This window comes from Pinus tabuliformis, chromosome 7 (assembly GCF_031772625.1).
Source record: "Pinus tabuliformis cultivar Carrire ecotype Pingquan chromosome 7, CPIR1, whole genome shotgun sequence".
In the NCBI taxonomy this organism is placed as follows: domain Eukaryota; kingdom Viridiplantae; phylum Streptophyta; class Pinopsida; order Pinales; family Pinaceae; genus Pinus; species Pinus tabuliformis.
In genome coordinates this window covers 498,617,575-498,634,333 of record NC_142293.1, presented here as the reverse complement: position 1 = coordinate 498,634,333, position 16,759 = coordinate 498,617,575, and the positions used below count along the sequence as shown (strand labels likewise).

Here is a 16,759-nt window from a genome sequence, read left to right as displayed (position 1 = left end):
CATGTAAGGGTGCACTGCAGAGCAATTAAGTCCATGCCAGGGTGCTCTATAGAGCACTTAGGCTTCCTTTCACCTGCACTGGGCGAAATTGAGCGAAATTCACATAGGGTTTGGGGAATATTCTTATCTTTTGGAGTCATGTAGAAGGTTACCTCACTTACCAACTCCTATGGGCTCGAAAATAGATGAGGAATGAGTTAAGGTGCATCCTATCCTCTCATCCGTTCCCCCATGGAACTAATTCTAAGTATGGAAGGCCATTCAATGCCACCATTTATGACAAAACCTCCTTCATATTCCTATAAATTGATCACTCATCTAAGTGATCAGGGGTTGGATTATGTTGAATTGTAAGGAGATAATGTTGCTATGAGATTTGGCTTTGAAGCAAGTATTGTAATGCTACAAGTTTGTCATGCTTTCGATGTGATGTGGATGGGATCCAAGCTGGAGGAATGGATTTGAATTAGATACAAATGGTTGTAATTCCTCCTTCTATTCAATTGAACCTTTCTCCCATATGTTTTTATGGTTTTATAATGCTTATATGTGTGAAATGTATCTGATTCCATTCACTTATATTCAATAGATCTTTTGCTTTGATCGATTCTTTGTTTTCTGTTGTGTTTACAGGTACTTCTCAAGCATATTAAGTATAGGAAGGAGCGACGAAATCGATACAAAGGAGATGAGAGGAAAGCCGAACTACAAGTAGGTCTTCTCATCTTCTCATCTTATCTATTGCTTATGGGGAAAGACTAAAATACTTTAAACTATTGTTCTAGATATGGATACTTTTCTAGGGAATTAGTATTTATCCGCAGATACTGAATTCTCCAAAACGCACAGGTCAAGAACACTCACCAACAGAAGATCCAACTATATCGGGTTGTCAAAGCTAGCCAACTCCTGCACCAAGGCAAGTGACTCACCAGGGACCATGTTCAGAAAAAGTTTCCCCATCTCAAGGAGGAACTCAACACAATGGGGACCATTGCTTCCTAAAGGGGGAGGAATGATCTAGGTGGATGTTGGTGGACACTCTCCTATTCCACTTGGAGCCCCACCACTATCTCTTTCAGTTTTTTAATTTACTTAATTGTAGCACAATTTACTATTTTTGGCAGTTTTTCGGATCCTAAACTTCTGGAGTTGTTTCCAGGCCCTAAACGATTTTTTTGGGAAAACTAGGGCCAACATGACTATTTCACCAACTTTTTCCACTCGAAAGTTTTAGTCCTCATATATATCTATATAACGAGGTATTGTGCCCATTAAACAAAGATCAAATGCCAAAGTTACGCCCATAGGAAGTTGATGTACCAATTTACCCATATGGGGCCCATAGTTTTGGCTCTTCATCCCCTAGGGTTAGGTTTTTTGATGCTTAGGGTTTTTGATTATTTCTAAATAATAAATAAGCCTTCGAGCATCATTGTAACATAGTTTAGAGGTATGTAGTCTCCACATCTCTTCTCAGAGATAAGCTACCATCGCCCGAGATAGTCTTATTTCCATTCTGCTTGTAAGCATATTTCAATATTTGAGATTAATGAAATGAAGTGTTATTACTACTGAATATCTATATTTATAGTTATATTTGTAATTTCTGCATTCCTTTTCAAGTTCGGATCAACATGAAAGAAATTTGACGTTGAGGCATTGATGAGGATAATGAATGAGATTGAGGCTATACAACTCATGATCCTGTTGATAAAGTGCACTTTAAACCTAATATGTGTAAGAATCAACCGAATATATATCCAACTAATCTGATTATATGCATTTTATTGGTCAATCCTTAATGCCATGCCCTTCAACTTTTTGTTTTTAAACTATGCAAGCCCTTTTGAACCACCCCTATAGCCTCATGTATCTTATGTTCTTCCAAGAAGGCAAACTACTCCATTGACATGTTTTCTGAGAGAATCAATTTGATTCTATTGGCAATAATATTTTTTATCACCTTGTAAACACAATTACAAAGGGAGATAATATGGAAGTCATCAAAGGATTATGGGACATATGTTTTTTGAATAAGAGCAATAATAGTATTATTAAAAGAAACCACCACTCTAATTTTTTTTCTAGAGTTCTCCACTACCCTGAACAAGTCCTCCCTGGGAATATCATATAGTCCTAGGAATAATTCAACCATCCAACCATCAAGCCCATGACTCTTCTCCTTATAGAAGCTATGAAGGATCCCTCAAAAGTATAGTTATTTGGATAACTTCTACGATCAAGGCTTCCAAGGGAGCTTTATATAATTTACTAAAGTGTATTTTGCCCTATCTAGCTAATTCCTCAAATGAAGTAGCACTCCCACCCTTTGGATCATTTAGAGCCCAAATAGTGTTGGTTACTTTTCTCCCTTTTGCATATTTTTGAAAAATAATTGTATTCTCATCCCACTCTACAACCAAATTACTCTACTTTTAGTCTCTATTGCTCTTCATTTTCCTATAAGATCCTTCTTTTGGAGTCCTCAAGTTGAAATATTATTTGTTTGGAGTCCTTAGAAACATACCCACACCCATCTGGCTCCTCAAGTCTCCTCAATTCTTCCTTGATTTAAGTTCTTCATCTTCTTTCAATTTTCTTCGAATATACCACTGCACTATAGATTTTTTAACCTTTTTAAGTTTTTTGCAAATTGAATAGCTATAGAAGCATCTTGGTCAGGGTTATATGGAACCCAATTATATGAGACAATCTCAAGGAATTCCTCATTTTTAAGCTAATATGCATTAAATTTAAATGGGCTTCCATGTTTATTCAAACCCAGGCTTTCAATTCTAGAAAAATAGGGTAATGCTCTGATTCACCACCTGAAGGAATCCATTTCCTAAGTAAGGGGATCTTCTCTATTAAGGATTCTACCATTTGAAAGTGATTCAAACACTTTGCTACTCTTTCTTCATCCAAATGCCTAGTCCTCCATGTAGACTTACTTTTTATTAGGTTCACACCGATAAGTTTACATCCATCAATAAAATGAGTGAAAAAATCTGAGAGAGAATCAACCCTTTCTTTAGGACCCCATGTTTCAAAGGGTCCAATAGTGAAATTGAGGTCCCCCAATCACCAAATTTTCAGCTTTCATGTAATATTTACCCATTAGATAATTTCGAAATGGGAATCTCTCATGACAGGTTCCATAAACATTAACCATCTTAAAATCCTTCCCTAGTACAGAGGAGAAAATATCTTCCCCCATAATCAAATCTGTGTGTTAAGAACTATTTAATTTGATGTTTTTCTTTTATTGAATCACATTGCAAGGCTCCCTAATCTCCCCATTGCATCCATGCCTAAAAAACACCAGCCCAAAAAAATAGATTCCAGCACCTGGGAGATGGTATCTCCTACTCACATTATTTCCTGAAGAAAAATAATATCTATGTTCTCCTCCTGAACCAGTCTTCTTAGGGATAATTTTTTGGATGAGCTAGCTAAACCCCTATAGTTAAAATAGAAACAGATCATAAAGGAGACCCCTTGAGGGCATACACTTCTGTAATAGCCCAAACTATCAATTTATGCTTCCTGTCAACTACATCTTGATGGAATTTTAGTTTAGCCTTGGAAATGTGAGATTTTCTCCCATACAATCACCCCCTAGCTTCAATGGAGAATAAGGACCGAGACCTCCAACATTTCGGAAGGTATCCCCCTTAGTGTTTCTAGGTCATAAGTTGTAGTGTGAGATGGATTTAGATGAGGCCTCCATCACCTTATGAATGGTAAATCTCGGGGAAGGGTACATTAGGTTTTTAGAAGAATAGGGATAAGAAACATATGCCATTGAGGAAAGGACAAAGGAGACAATATACAATGATGAATGAAAATAAGGATGAACCAACTCCATTTCCAAACTAATCAAATAATTATTTATATCATTGAAATATTGCAAGGGAGGAGAAATACCCAGAAGTGGGGCAGTCACCATGGAAGGAGCCTTGGTTGCTTCACCTCTAGTGTGACCTAAAACAAATGTTTCCACTCCAACCACTTTAAATGTAGAGTCCCACGGGTTTGCCACCATATGGTTTAGCTATTGAGTAGATGGGGGAACACCTTCTTTCAAACCAACCCTCATCATTTGGTGACCCCCTCTTCCAAGCAGTGCACTAATTTTTAGATCCATTTTTTCCTTTATAATGAAGGGAACATTCTTTTAGCACATTCTCATACTTGTGAAATATTTGGCATTTGAAGGGGATAACTTCACAATCCACCTTTTGATAGTGTGAGAAGCCCCTATAACAAAGCTCCAATTCTGCAAACAAGCCCTCTTTCGGATCCAAGGTGAACAACACCCAAGCCATTGACATATTCCTTGATGACAAAAAGGACATATCAGCCTCCAAGAAGACCCCCATTTTGTTACTAATTTCTCTAAACACATCCAATGAAAATAATTGGGGAGGGAGAATGGGTAATCAAATCCACACCAACACATTAAATAGCCTTTCATAGCTCGCATAAAAAATGGGACTCCATATTTTCAACAGAATTGGGGATGCGTCTATACACCAAGTTTTAACTATATCCCATGTAGTAGCCTCTAATGAACCAAAACAGAACATAAAACATCCGCAAACCAACATACATACTGATGGAAAATGTTCAGGAATTTACCCCAATGCTTTCCAACAAAACTACATAAAATCCCCATCGATAAATGATAACTCCTAGCCTTTCCAATGACCACCTTCTCTCTTGATTCAGGTGGATCCTCAGACACCATGGCATGGAAACGCTCGAAAATCAAAGTGTTTAGAATGATGTCGACACAGGACCAGAGCACAGATCTTGTTGTTCTTACCGTGGTGGTGTGAACGACTCGTCAAACTGACCTCGTATGTGAAAGATAGAGCTCTTCAAAGTTTGACATGACACGGGAAAAGTGGGGCCCACAGTGCACCACATGGCATCCCGGTAAGCAAGTGGGGCCCACTTGGCAGCCCATCAGCCATTGACACTTGGTGTTTTCTCATTTGTCTCCTAAAACTGGCATAAGAGACATAAAATCATGGGAAATGGTTAAATAAATAACCATATAACGAAATATGTTATAGTTATTAAAAATAACTATATAAAACAATACAAAACATGGTTTCAGGATTGGCTACAACAAACCTCGCTGAACCCTTTGAACAACCTTATAAATCGCAATCATATTTATATATGGGATTAGGATGGGCGGTAATAACCTCCGTCGAACCCTCCTCCACATATCCCGCACATATGTCAATACATATATACATATATATATATATATATATATATATATATATGTGTCATAACCATATTATAATGTATTAAGGAGTGGGCGTGGGCCATCAACGGTGGACCGACCCACACCTCGAAGCCATATATCATATCGCCTTGACCCATATCAATCACACCGGTGTTTATGCCGCAACACCCGTTAAAGCACCGACCGCCAATTTTGATACATCGCCGATACCGATATTGGCGGGACCCCTGATATCACGCCGATTTAATTGGTGCTGATCCCTGCCAACCACCAGTTGTGATAAGTGTCTAAAGGTGGACCCAATAAGGTTTGTAGGGCCGATTTAAACTTTTTTGAAGTCAGGCTTTAAAGGGATTTTGTCGGATTTATCAGTTTTTAGAGTATTTTCTATTTATATAGAAAGAAGGCTATTTGTTACACTTGCCGGCTTCTATTCTGAACAAAAAAAAGCCGACCTCTGATTCTTAAGCTCAGCTTTGATCCAAACATGTTATAGCACATGATGGACAACAGAGACTCGGGCAAGAGGCTGCGTGGCTGAGAGCCAAGGCGAGAGGCTGCATGACAGAGTGTCTGAGAGCCTGTGTTAGAGAGCCTAAAGTGCTAGAGAGCCAATAAGGAGGCTGCACCCGATGAATAGTCACAGAATGAGAAGGCTAGGCTATGTCAAGAAATCTAGACTGTGCTGTGAATTATGAAGGGAAACTTGAAGCCAGAGCTGCGCTTGAGATGCATAGAGCCATAGAGCTTGATCAATCCAGAGCGCAGATAGCCATAGAGTCACAACGCTTGAAATTCAGGTAGAGTGCAGAGCTGTAGTGACATAAGCCAGAGTGCTATAGAGCCAGATAGCTAGCGAGCTACAGAGCTGAGAGTCCAGAGTAGTTCTTCTTGTGATCGATTCATCTTTTGATCAATGCTTCTTTGATTGATTCTTCTTTGATCGATTCTTCTTCCTACAATCGATGCTACGAAATCGATATTCAACAAGCTTCAACACTCTGACAGTTTGATTTAGATGTCCACATTGTTGTGCAAGAAGCCATCTTCTTTCATCGATGCCTTGAGATCGATGGTCTGAGCAGCTTCAGCATTGAGACATCCACTTCTTCAGATGGCCCGTGGTGTGAGGTATATGGTTGTTGTTCATGTACTTCTTCTTTTACATTATGCTGCATGGATCCTTGATTGATATTGATGCAGGATCTTGTTTATTTCATGTTGTCATGATTCCTTTCTGATTTGATGTGGAATCTTCTATATGATGTACTTGTTGTCATAACTATTCATGTTATGCTTTGGAGATCCCTTATTGTATGTTGTAGGGATACTCTTGTTGTCGTCATGCATGTGTTTTGCTTTGACATCCCTTTTGTGCCATGTTGGCGGGATGCGCACCATGCTTGTTTTTGTGTCATACTGATAGGAGTCTTTTTATTGAGAGTTCTAGCTATGGAACATCTCTTAGAGCCACTCCTACGTGAGGGCATTTTTCCTTGTATGATCAAGACATCATCTCTTGTGTACATAATCTTTATTGACAACATTTAATGTAGCGGTATTAAATGGTACGAAAGTAAAAGGTCTTGGAAAGGTCCTTCTTCACACCCGGACCTGGATCAAGTGGTATCAGAGCAGGTCTTTGCATTGATTTGAATTGTAGTGTGAACAATGGAATGCGCAATGATAGAGGATGAAAGAGAAATGTACGAGACCATGCTTAACATTTCCAAGAAAGTGGAAGTTATGTATGAAACTCTACAGAAAGAAACAAAGGAAAAGGAGCAGTTACAGCGTCAGTTGAATGCCACAGAAGAGTCCATGGAAGAACTGAAGCAAAACAAACATAATATTCAAATAGTGAATGATGAATTGAAGATGCGCTTACATGAAGAGAAAGAGGAGAAACAAAGTTTTCTACTACAGCTACAAGAAAAGGACGAGGCCTTGGAAAAGCTGCAGCGACTCATGTGAGGTAAAAAGTAGTTCTCCATCTTCATGTTTGTCCCTTGAAGATGATTTTACAGTGTTTGAAAATCTTACCACAGGTATTGGCTCCAAACTGTTGAAGAGAATGGGGTATGAAGGAAAAGCCTTGGGAGTTAATGGCCAAGGCATTGTCAACCCCATGATCCAAGTAGAGGAATTACCGTGTTGAGAAGGACTTGGGTATGTCAGGAAAGAAGTTGGGGAACGTGTTGAGATAGTTAGCGATCCACCAAAAATCGATGATGAGCATCCCTCATTAGTACTTTCCAAATTGAAAGAGAAAGTAAAAGATGTTGATTTCCTTTCGATTTAACCTTCTCATAGTATGATGTCTGTTTGAGATTTGGAGATCCCGATTACAGGGACAAATATGAGGCTCCTTACAAAGACAAGGCACGAGGAGAAAGATCTTGGTGCTAACAACCAAGGCATAACTCAACCTTTGGAGGTTGTGCACGAACCACGATTTGCAGGCTTGCAATACACCAGAGGAGAGTGCTCAAAGGTGTCAGATTTGTCCGAGACATCACCGAGGAAAGAGAATGATGGGAAAACATCCCCATCATCCCATGGTAGTTTCCATTACAGGGAGAGAGCTGAGGCTAGCTCTCATCACCATGCTGACATCAGAAACAACAAAGGAAGGTATAACCATTTTTGATATTTGAATGTTCATGTTGATCATGTTGTTAATAATGAACAAAGACTAAGGCATCAGAAAACATGTAATTTTTGTGGTTTACCTAACCATACCTTTTCTAAGTGTTGGAAAAGAATGGCAACACTCATGATGCATGAAAAACCCTCTTGACAACATGAAAAGAAACAAGTTAAGCAGGTATGGAGGAAGAAAACATACTGTAGTCATTGCGACAAAAATGACCATCAAAGAGCCACTTGTTGGAAGCTCCATCTAGAGCAGCCCCTTAAAGACAAAGCATCGGTGTGTGAACCAGGTAAAGCAGTTGCTCGACAAGCAAAACCACCTCAGGGAGGTGACCCATTCACAAATATAAGTGAGAAATGGTTTTTAGGCATGTTGTCATTTCATGGGCATTATTTTGTAAATCACTTGTTGCATTCTAAAATGTAAACGTGATGATGTGTTTCCATCACGTAGTCAGCAACAATGATGTTTAGTCATGTTTTAAGTCATATTTTGAGTTGCATGTTAAAACTATGAAAGTGATGTTATTTTTCTATCACTTGTCAAAACAATCATGCTTGGCCTTATGTATGTAAAGCATGTGTTGCAGTGATGATTTTTTTTCCATCACTTTTTGAAGCAACCATGATAGGTTGGCCTTGTTGTCATACCTAGAGTATTATGTCCATCTTATTGTAAACTTGACCACCAAGTATTAGTTATAAACTCGTGGAAAGTATGGGGCATTTGGGTCTTTAGTTGGTTATGTCATTCAAAACATGTAATTTGCAAAACAATGCACTACAAACAATGTAAACTTTGAAACGGGAACTGATACTGTGACCCGTTTCGTAGAGATAGCAAAAAAATGGCCCGATTTTCAAAAGTGGTGATGCAGAATACACATGTTTTTTTTAGAACATGGTTTTTGGAACTTTAATTTTTTTTCATGTTCAAGGATGAAATCAAGTTTTAGAATGGTAGTGATTTTCATGCCGATTTTAAAAAGTGAGTATTCTGCATCACACCCTTTTTTTAAAAGACCTATTTTTTGACTTTTAATTTTCTAGTGTGTGAAATGTGAAAAATTATTTTCTAAATTTGATAGTTTTTGAAGTCGTCATTTTATTCATATTTCCTTGTTCTCTATCTTAATTTTTTTTTTTTTAGGGGGGATTTTATTGTTTTGCGTTTTTAAATTAGAAAGTCGATAGTTTGAATTTTAGATAATCTACATATTTATACATCCTTAATTAATTTTTCAATCCACATGAAATAATTGTTTCTAAAAAACAACATTTTTTAACAATGGACATAAAAATAACCATTTTTAACATAAATATAACAAAAATACTAAACGTTTTGATAATTTTTTGCTAGAATTAACATGTCAAAATCACAATTTTTATACAAAAATATTAACTAAAAATGGTCAAATAATAGTTTTTTTTATGAATTTCATGTCAAAAAAATAATAATAACAACTTTTTTTTTCAAAAAATAATAATTAACTTTAAAATCAATGCGAAAATCACAGTTGTGCTCTCTCTTTCTTTCACATACCAGACTCTTGATGGAAATTTCACCTCTTTTGAAATTTTCCAATCTGAGATTAGCTTCTTATCACTTAAAGCACTTGAAATATTTGTAGGCATGAGCTCAGGTGGAGTTCGTTCAGCAATGTTTTTTGAAGATACACCTTTAAAACTCTTTGGTCCAGAAAGATTCACAGAAATTTTCCTTGATGCCATTTTCCTAAAAAAAAACACATAAATTAGTAAATAAAAAAACATATTAACTTAAATTAACAACAAAAATATACCATATTTTTTTTATTTGTATAATCAGAATTGCCCAGCCACCTCTAACGGGCAGGCGGGTCGATGGGCGAGCGGGAGGTTAGGTGAGGGATAATGAGACTAAGTGCACAATTAGGAAAGTATGGGCGAGCCCCTACCCATGCGCCCCTACAACCCCCTGACGACTACATTGAAGCCCCAACCCCATTAACTTATTCCTCTCACGAGAGATCTCTTGTCTGGATTCACTACACATTAATAATTAAAGTAACACGCCTGATCCAATCTCCGAAAATGATGATGATGACAAATCCCTCGATATGATTACCAAGTTATTGTACTCCCTGCATCCATCAAATCTGTGTTTTCTCTTTGTTTCGCTCGCCAACTCTGTATTTCTTCGTGGTCCATCCTTTGCATGCCACACTAGATGTTTGTTTTCAGCTGAATTTTCTGTTTGAATGAAGCTTCCTAAGCTTCTCCCCGCTCCCCGGCCCCCCTCCCCTTCCCTCACCCTACCCCCTACCATCCCCCCACACTCCTGCGCCCCATTCCCCCCTCGCCCCATCCCCCCGCGCCCCATCCTTAAGAAAAAAAAAAAACTAAGTAATACAATTGGTAAAGTAATATGTAATTTATTTGCTTTTAAAATACATTTCTGAATTACTAAATACATAAAAATTAATTAATTGAGCACCCATCTTGAAACATTAAAACTTTGCAGGTTAAACAAAATTTATGATTCTTACAAATCTCATCTATTAGATGGACTGAACTAAAATAAAATCCTAAATCATTCAAACGTATTTTCGAAATCGTTTCTGGCTCATACATCCTAAAAATTGCGAACTAGAAATTTAGATGGAGGGATTTGTCGAACAAACATTCCAGATTTGGCACAGTTTGGACCGCGAGGATGCATGATGTTATTGACAGAAATGCAAATCTGTAGAATGCAGGATCCATGTCTTTTCTCAACAATTTCTACTGTTAAAAATTGCCTAGATTTTTCACACATGCAGAAATAGCACAGTGCCCATAATCCTCCGCATCTGTTCAGTATGATTTGAAAATTCCTCCACAGTCAAATACAACTGGTTTCAATAACTATTTTTAACGAACTCAGCAACCACCTTACCTTTCTCAATATCTATATATTATTTTTGTACAGAGGTACTTCCATTAGATTCTCTAGTTGAAAATCTCCACAGAATGGAGTCGTTGACTGAATTTTGAAACAAGTGAAGCAACTTCAATTATGCAACTGACCCAACTTCGTATTTATCTATTGACGTGATGTGTATCAAGTTGTTTAGCAGTGGAGCCATCGAATGAATTTTCACATGAATTCATCCCATTGCCTATTCATTCCAAACAAAAGTATCCCATTTCCTATATACTGCACTGTCCTTTTTCAATTGCATTTATTATATAAAATACCAACATCAATACTAATACTATTATTATCGAATTTGAAAAAGCCTAAAGCGATTATGTTTGAAACAAGGATGTGGCTTGACAGACCTCTGAAATGTTTGAATCTCAAACTTTATTTTTCCTTACTCTCCCAAAAATATGAAATTCGTGAATTCTAGATGGTCTGACACAATTACACGTTCAATTACATTAAAATTAAATGTATATCTTGAATTTTGAAGAAAATGGTGAAGTCCAGATGGTCTCACGCAATTACACATTGCATATAGAAGACGGGAACTGATTCACCGAACTTTTACAACATGAACCACACCAGGATCTTCCTTACGCTGGTTTGCTCGTCCAAACCAGAACTGTTTCAACATACAAACGCAAAATCAACCGAGCCTTAGTTGATACCTCAATAAATATTTCTATTAATGAAATCCACGTTTGAAAGAAAAGAGGCAGCAAGGTACCTAATCTATCCATCCTGGACATAGCGAAGGCATGAAATGTGGTTTGAAACTTGGCCAAGAGAAACAAGAAATGAGCAGCATGCCTCCATGTCAGCAGCCTGCTCACCACAACCTCCACGGCATTGAAGCGCAGATCTTGCGCCTGCATCACAATTCTACTCATCCGCGTCATATCCCTTCGCACACAGGTCACCAGCTCGTCCTTGACGTGGCATTTCAACTTCGCAGTCGTCTTATTATTATGGTTTTTGTTGCTGTCGTGCAAAGTGAAAAGGAGCGCAGGAAGAGGTCGGTCTGCATTGCGAGGGGTGGCGATTGTGGGGTTGAATGCTGATATGGTTTGGAATTCCGCCAGTTCCTCGTCGAGGATGGTCTCGTTGTGGTAGCTGATCCTCATTAGCTCTTTCACGAACTGCACGTGGTGAGGTGGCAGTCGTACCGCGTCCGCGTCGTGGCAGGCCAGCAGAAAGATGAGAATGGCCGAAGGATGCCAATCTCCCAGCCACGAGAAGGCGCTCTCCAATAGAGGCTTCCAATCAGGCATCACTATCTCGGTGATGTGGAGTGGCTTAGCAGGAACTGCGCTGACTGTGTAATATTTCTTGTAACGTTTCAGCTCTTCTTCTACCGTGGCTTCGAAGCCCAGGCCCGCCGCTACATAATTTTTCAGCCTATGTGATTACTGCTTTTGATCCTCCATCCAATCTAGATAGAAATCAGAAAGCTTATTCTCTGTACATTAAAATTTCATAAGATTAATCTATGAATTATGGATTTTAAGGTCTTGATCCTCCATCCAATCCAGATAGAAATCAGAATGCTTCTTCTCTGTACATTAAAATTTCATTAGATTAAGCCATGAATTTTGGATTTTAACGAAACAACTCGAAATCTGAATTGCATTATAAAGAATATTTAAAAAACGTTTATGAATTGCATTATAAAGAATATTTAAAAAATCTAAATTCTTAGTTCTCTAAATTACACTCACGTCAAAATTGAATCCACAAGGCACATTATAAATAAATATTTACAAACCTCCATGCTTCGGTTTTCCCGGCGAGCGTAGCGGTACCCCCGGGTCGCCCCACCCCGCCCGACCGGCGGCGGGTCGATTCCAGGAATCGACCCGCCGTCGGTTGGGCGGGGTTGGAGGCCCGGGGGTGCCGCTGTGCGCAGCAGCGCCACCCCGGGCTGCCCCGCCCCGCCCGACCGACGGCGGGTCGATTCCGGAATCGACCCGCCATCGGTCGGGCGGGGCGGGGCGGCCCGGGGGTGCCACTGCTACGGAGGGGGCGGGGGAGGGGGAGGGGGAGGCGTGGGCGAGGAGGGGGTGGTGGTAGGGGATGGGTGGGCGGGGAGGGGGCGGTGGCAGGGGATGGGTGGGCGGGGGGGCCGAGGGGAGGGGGGGGGGGGGGTGGCGGGGGACAGGGGGCGGGGTGGCGGTGGGCGGGGAGGGGGCGGTGTGGGTGGAGGGGTGGGCGGGGGGGCCGGGGAGGGGACGGTGGCAGTGGAGGGGGGGGGGGGGGAGGGGGAGGAGGGGGGGGCGGGGTGGGGTGGGCCGGGGCCGGGGAGGGGGCCGAGGATGGGCGGGGTGGGGAGGGGGATGGGGCTGGGGGGGAATGCGGGGGGTAGGGGGGGGTGGGGGGGGGAGGGGGGTGTAGGGGTGGGGGTAGGGTGGGGGTGTAAGGGGGGGGGGGGTGGTGGAGGGGGGGGGGCGGGGAGGGGGGGTGGGCCGGGGCCGGGGAGGGGGCCGAGGATGGGCGGGGTGGGGAGGGGGTGGGGGGGGAATGCGGGGGGTAGGGGTAAGGGGTGGGGGGTAAGGGTAGGGGGTGGGAGGGGGGCAGGGGGGGGGGGGGGGGTGGGAGGGGGTGTGCGGCCGGGGAGGCAGGGGTTGGGGGGGGGGTAGGGTAAGGGTAGGGGGGTGGCGGGGGGTGGGGGGTAAGGCAAGGGTGGGGGGTGGGGGAAGGTAGGGGGTAGGGGGTAGGGGTAAGGGTAGGGTGGAGGGGGGTAGGGCGCGAGGCCCATGGGGCCGGCGTTAAGGAAGGGGGGGAGGAGTTGAGATTGGAGGGGAATGGGAGTTAGGGGGTGGGCTTATGGGGAGGAGAGTTGTGGGGTAGGGAAGGAAGAGTTTGGGAAATGGTGCATGGGTGGGTGAGTTGGGGGTAGCAAGGGCTGGCGCATGGGTAGGGCAGAAGGGGGAAGAGGGCATGGGTGAATGGGAAAGATCGGTAATGGGTTGGGGGAAGGGGGCATGACGACGGCCTACCCACGGTTATTGGGTGATTGAGTTTGAATAATTGTTTAAGACAGTTTATATAACTGATGTATGCATCGTATCTTCAAATAAAATTAATGTTTTCCATATTTTGTTAAATGAGAAGTTATGAAGCATTTTTATGTTGTTGGATTATGTCTTAAGTATGATAAATTTTATTGTTTAAATATCTACAATGTAATATCAAATTAGAGATATAATGTCTGTTTTATTCAGTATACAAATAAAGAATTTTGAATTCATTCAGTGATATAATTTGTTCATAATGTCATGTTTTTTTAGTTTTATAGTTGAAAAAATTTCAATTTCTTTTTTATCTAGCATGTTGTGGTTGAAAACATGTTAAATTTATACTTAGGAAATAAAAATGATATTCTACCAGAAACATTAATGTGTTTTTTCCTTAAAATTTAACTTTGTTTGAGACATAAAAAATTGGTTTTATTAGCATTTTTTAAAAAGTTTGAAAATTGACCCTAAAAAAAAAAATCATTATTCCAGTATCAACACTTTCGTTTTAAAGCTATATTTTGCACGAAAATTTCGTAGTAAATTTTGTAGTCACTGTCATTTTTAAAACACGTTCAAAATTGACACCTAAAAAAAAAAACATCGTTCCAGGATACACACTTTTCGTTTTTAGCACTGTTTTTGATGTTTTTTTGGGGTTTTTTGGCCAGAGTTCCTGTTTTGAGTTTATAGTTCCCGTTTCAAAGTTTACATTGTTTACAGGTTGCAAAGGTAGCAGGAGTCAACTCGTCGCTTAAGGCTCCGAAGAACAAAGGTGAAGGAGATGGAAGCGAGACCTTTTCAGGACATTTGTGATGCAGACGGGGTACAGAGAAAGATGCAGATTACTTTTTATGCTTTTGGAGGACCAAAAGATCCTCAGTGGGGAGGATTGATCCAAGTGGATATTCAGACACCATGGCATGGAAACGCTCGAAAATCGAAGTGTTTGGAATGATGTCGACATAGGACCAAAGCATAGATCTTGTCATCCTGATCGTGGTGGTGCGAACGACTCGTTAAACTGAGATCGTATGCGAAAGATAAAGCTCTTCAAAGTTTGACATGACAGGGGAAAAGTGGGGCGCACAGTGTGCCACATGGCATCCCAGTAAGCAGGTGGGACCCGCATGGCAGCTCATCAGCCATTGACACTTGGCGTTTTCCCATTTGTCTCCTAAAACTGGCATAAGAGACACAAAATATGGGAAATGGTTAAATAAATAACCATAGAACGAAATATGTTATAGTTATTAAAAATAACTATATAAAACAATACAACACATGGTTTTGGGATCGGCAGCAACAAACCTCGCCAAACCCTTTGAACAACCTTATAAATCGCAATTGTATTTCTATATGGAATCGAGATCAGTGGTATTAACCTCCGCCGAACTGTCCTCCACATATACCGCACATATGTCAATACACACACACACACACACACACATACATACATACATACATACATACATACATACATACATACATACATACATACATACATATATATATATATATATATATATATATATATATATATATATATATATATATGTATATATATATATATATATATATATGTCATAACCATATTATAATGTATTAAGGGGCAGGCGCGGGCCATCGGCGGTGGACCCGGCCCGCACCCCGAAGCCATATATCATATCGCCCAACCCATATCAATCACGCCGATGTCTATGCCACAACACTTGTTAAAGCGGAGATTTGAAGCACCAATTGCCGACTTTGATATATCACCAATACCGATATCGGAGGGACCCCTGATATCACACCAATTTAATCGACATCGATCCTTGCCGACCACCGATTGTGATAAGCATCTAAAGGGGGGCCCGATAAGGTTTGTAGGGCCAATTTAAACGGTTTTGAAGTCCGGCTTTAAAGGGATTTTGTTGGATTTATCATTTTTTAGAGTATTTTCTATTTAAACGGAAAGAAGTCTATTTGTTACACCCACCGACTTCTATTCTAAACAAAAAAAAACCGACCTTCGATTCTTAAGCGTGGCTTTGATCCAAACGTGTTATAACACATGATGGATGACAGAGACCCTGGGAAGAGGCTATGTGGCCAAGAGCCAAGGTGAGAGGCTACATGGAGAGGTTGCATGACAAAGTGTTCGAGAGCCTGTGTTAGAGAGCCCCGAGAGCCTGAAGTGCTAGAGAGCCAATAAGGAGGCTGCGCCCGATGAATAGTTGCAGAATGAGAAGGCCAGGCTATGCTGAGAAAGCTACATTGTGCTGCGAATTATGCAGGGAAACTTGAAGCCAGAGCTATGCTTGAGAGGCATAGAGCCACAGAGCTTGATCCATCTAGAGCGTAGATAGCCATAGAGTCACATCTCTTGAAATTTAGGCAGATTGCAGAGCTGCAGTAACATAAGCCAGAGTGATATAGAACTAGATAGCTAGCGAGCTACAAATCCGAGAGTCCAGAGTAGTTCTTCTTGTGATCGATTCATATTTTGATCAATGCTTCTTTAATTTCTTCTTCTTCTTGCAATCGATGCTGTGAAATAGATATTCAACAAGCTTCAACACTTTGACAGTCTGATTTAGATGTCCACATTCTTGTGCCAGCAAGCATCTTCTTTCATCGATGCCTTGAGATGGATGGTCTAAGCAGCTTCAACAGTGAGACATCCACTTCTTCAGATGGCCCGTGGTGTGAGGTATATGGTTATTGTCCATGTACTTCTTCTTTTACATTATGTTGCATGGATCCTCGATTGATATTGATGCAAGATCTTGTTTATTTCATGTTTTCATGATTCCTTACTGATTTGATGTGGAATCTTCTATATGATGTACTTGCTATCATAAATATTCATGTTATGCTTTGAAGATCCCTTAT

At 40.6% G+C, this 16,759-nt stretch overlaps 1 protein-coding gene across 1 annotated transcript; it reads right to left on the bottom strand.

Moving 5' to 3' along the window:
- Positions 1–11,461: 11,461 nt before the first annotated feature.
- LOC149248230 (uncharacterized) lies at positions 11,462–12,842 on the bottom strand. Its single transcript, XM_089448362.1, has 3 exons — positions 12,634–12,842; positions 11,909–12,266; positions 11,462–11,815 (listed from the first exon to the last, which is right to left on the bottom strand). The coding sequence occupies exons 1-3, from the start codon at positions 12,840–12,842 to the stop codon at positions 11,462–11,464; spliced, it is 921 nt and encodes a 306-aa protein (XP_089304488.1).
- Between the last annotated feature and the right edge of the window lie 3,917 nt (positions 12,843–16,759).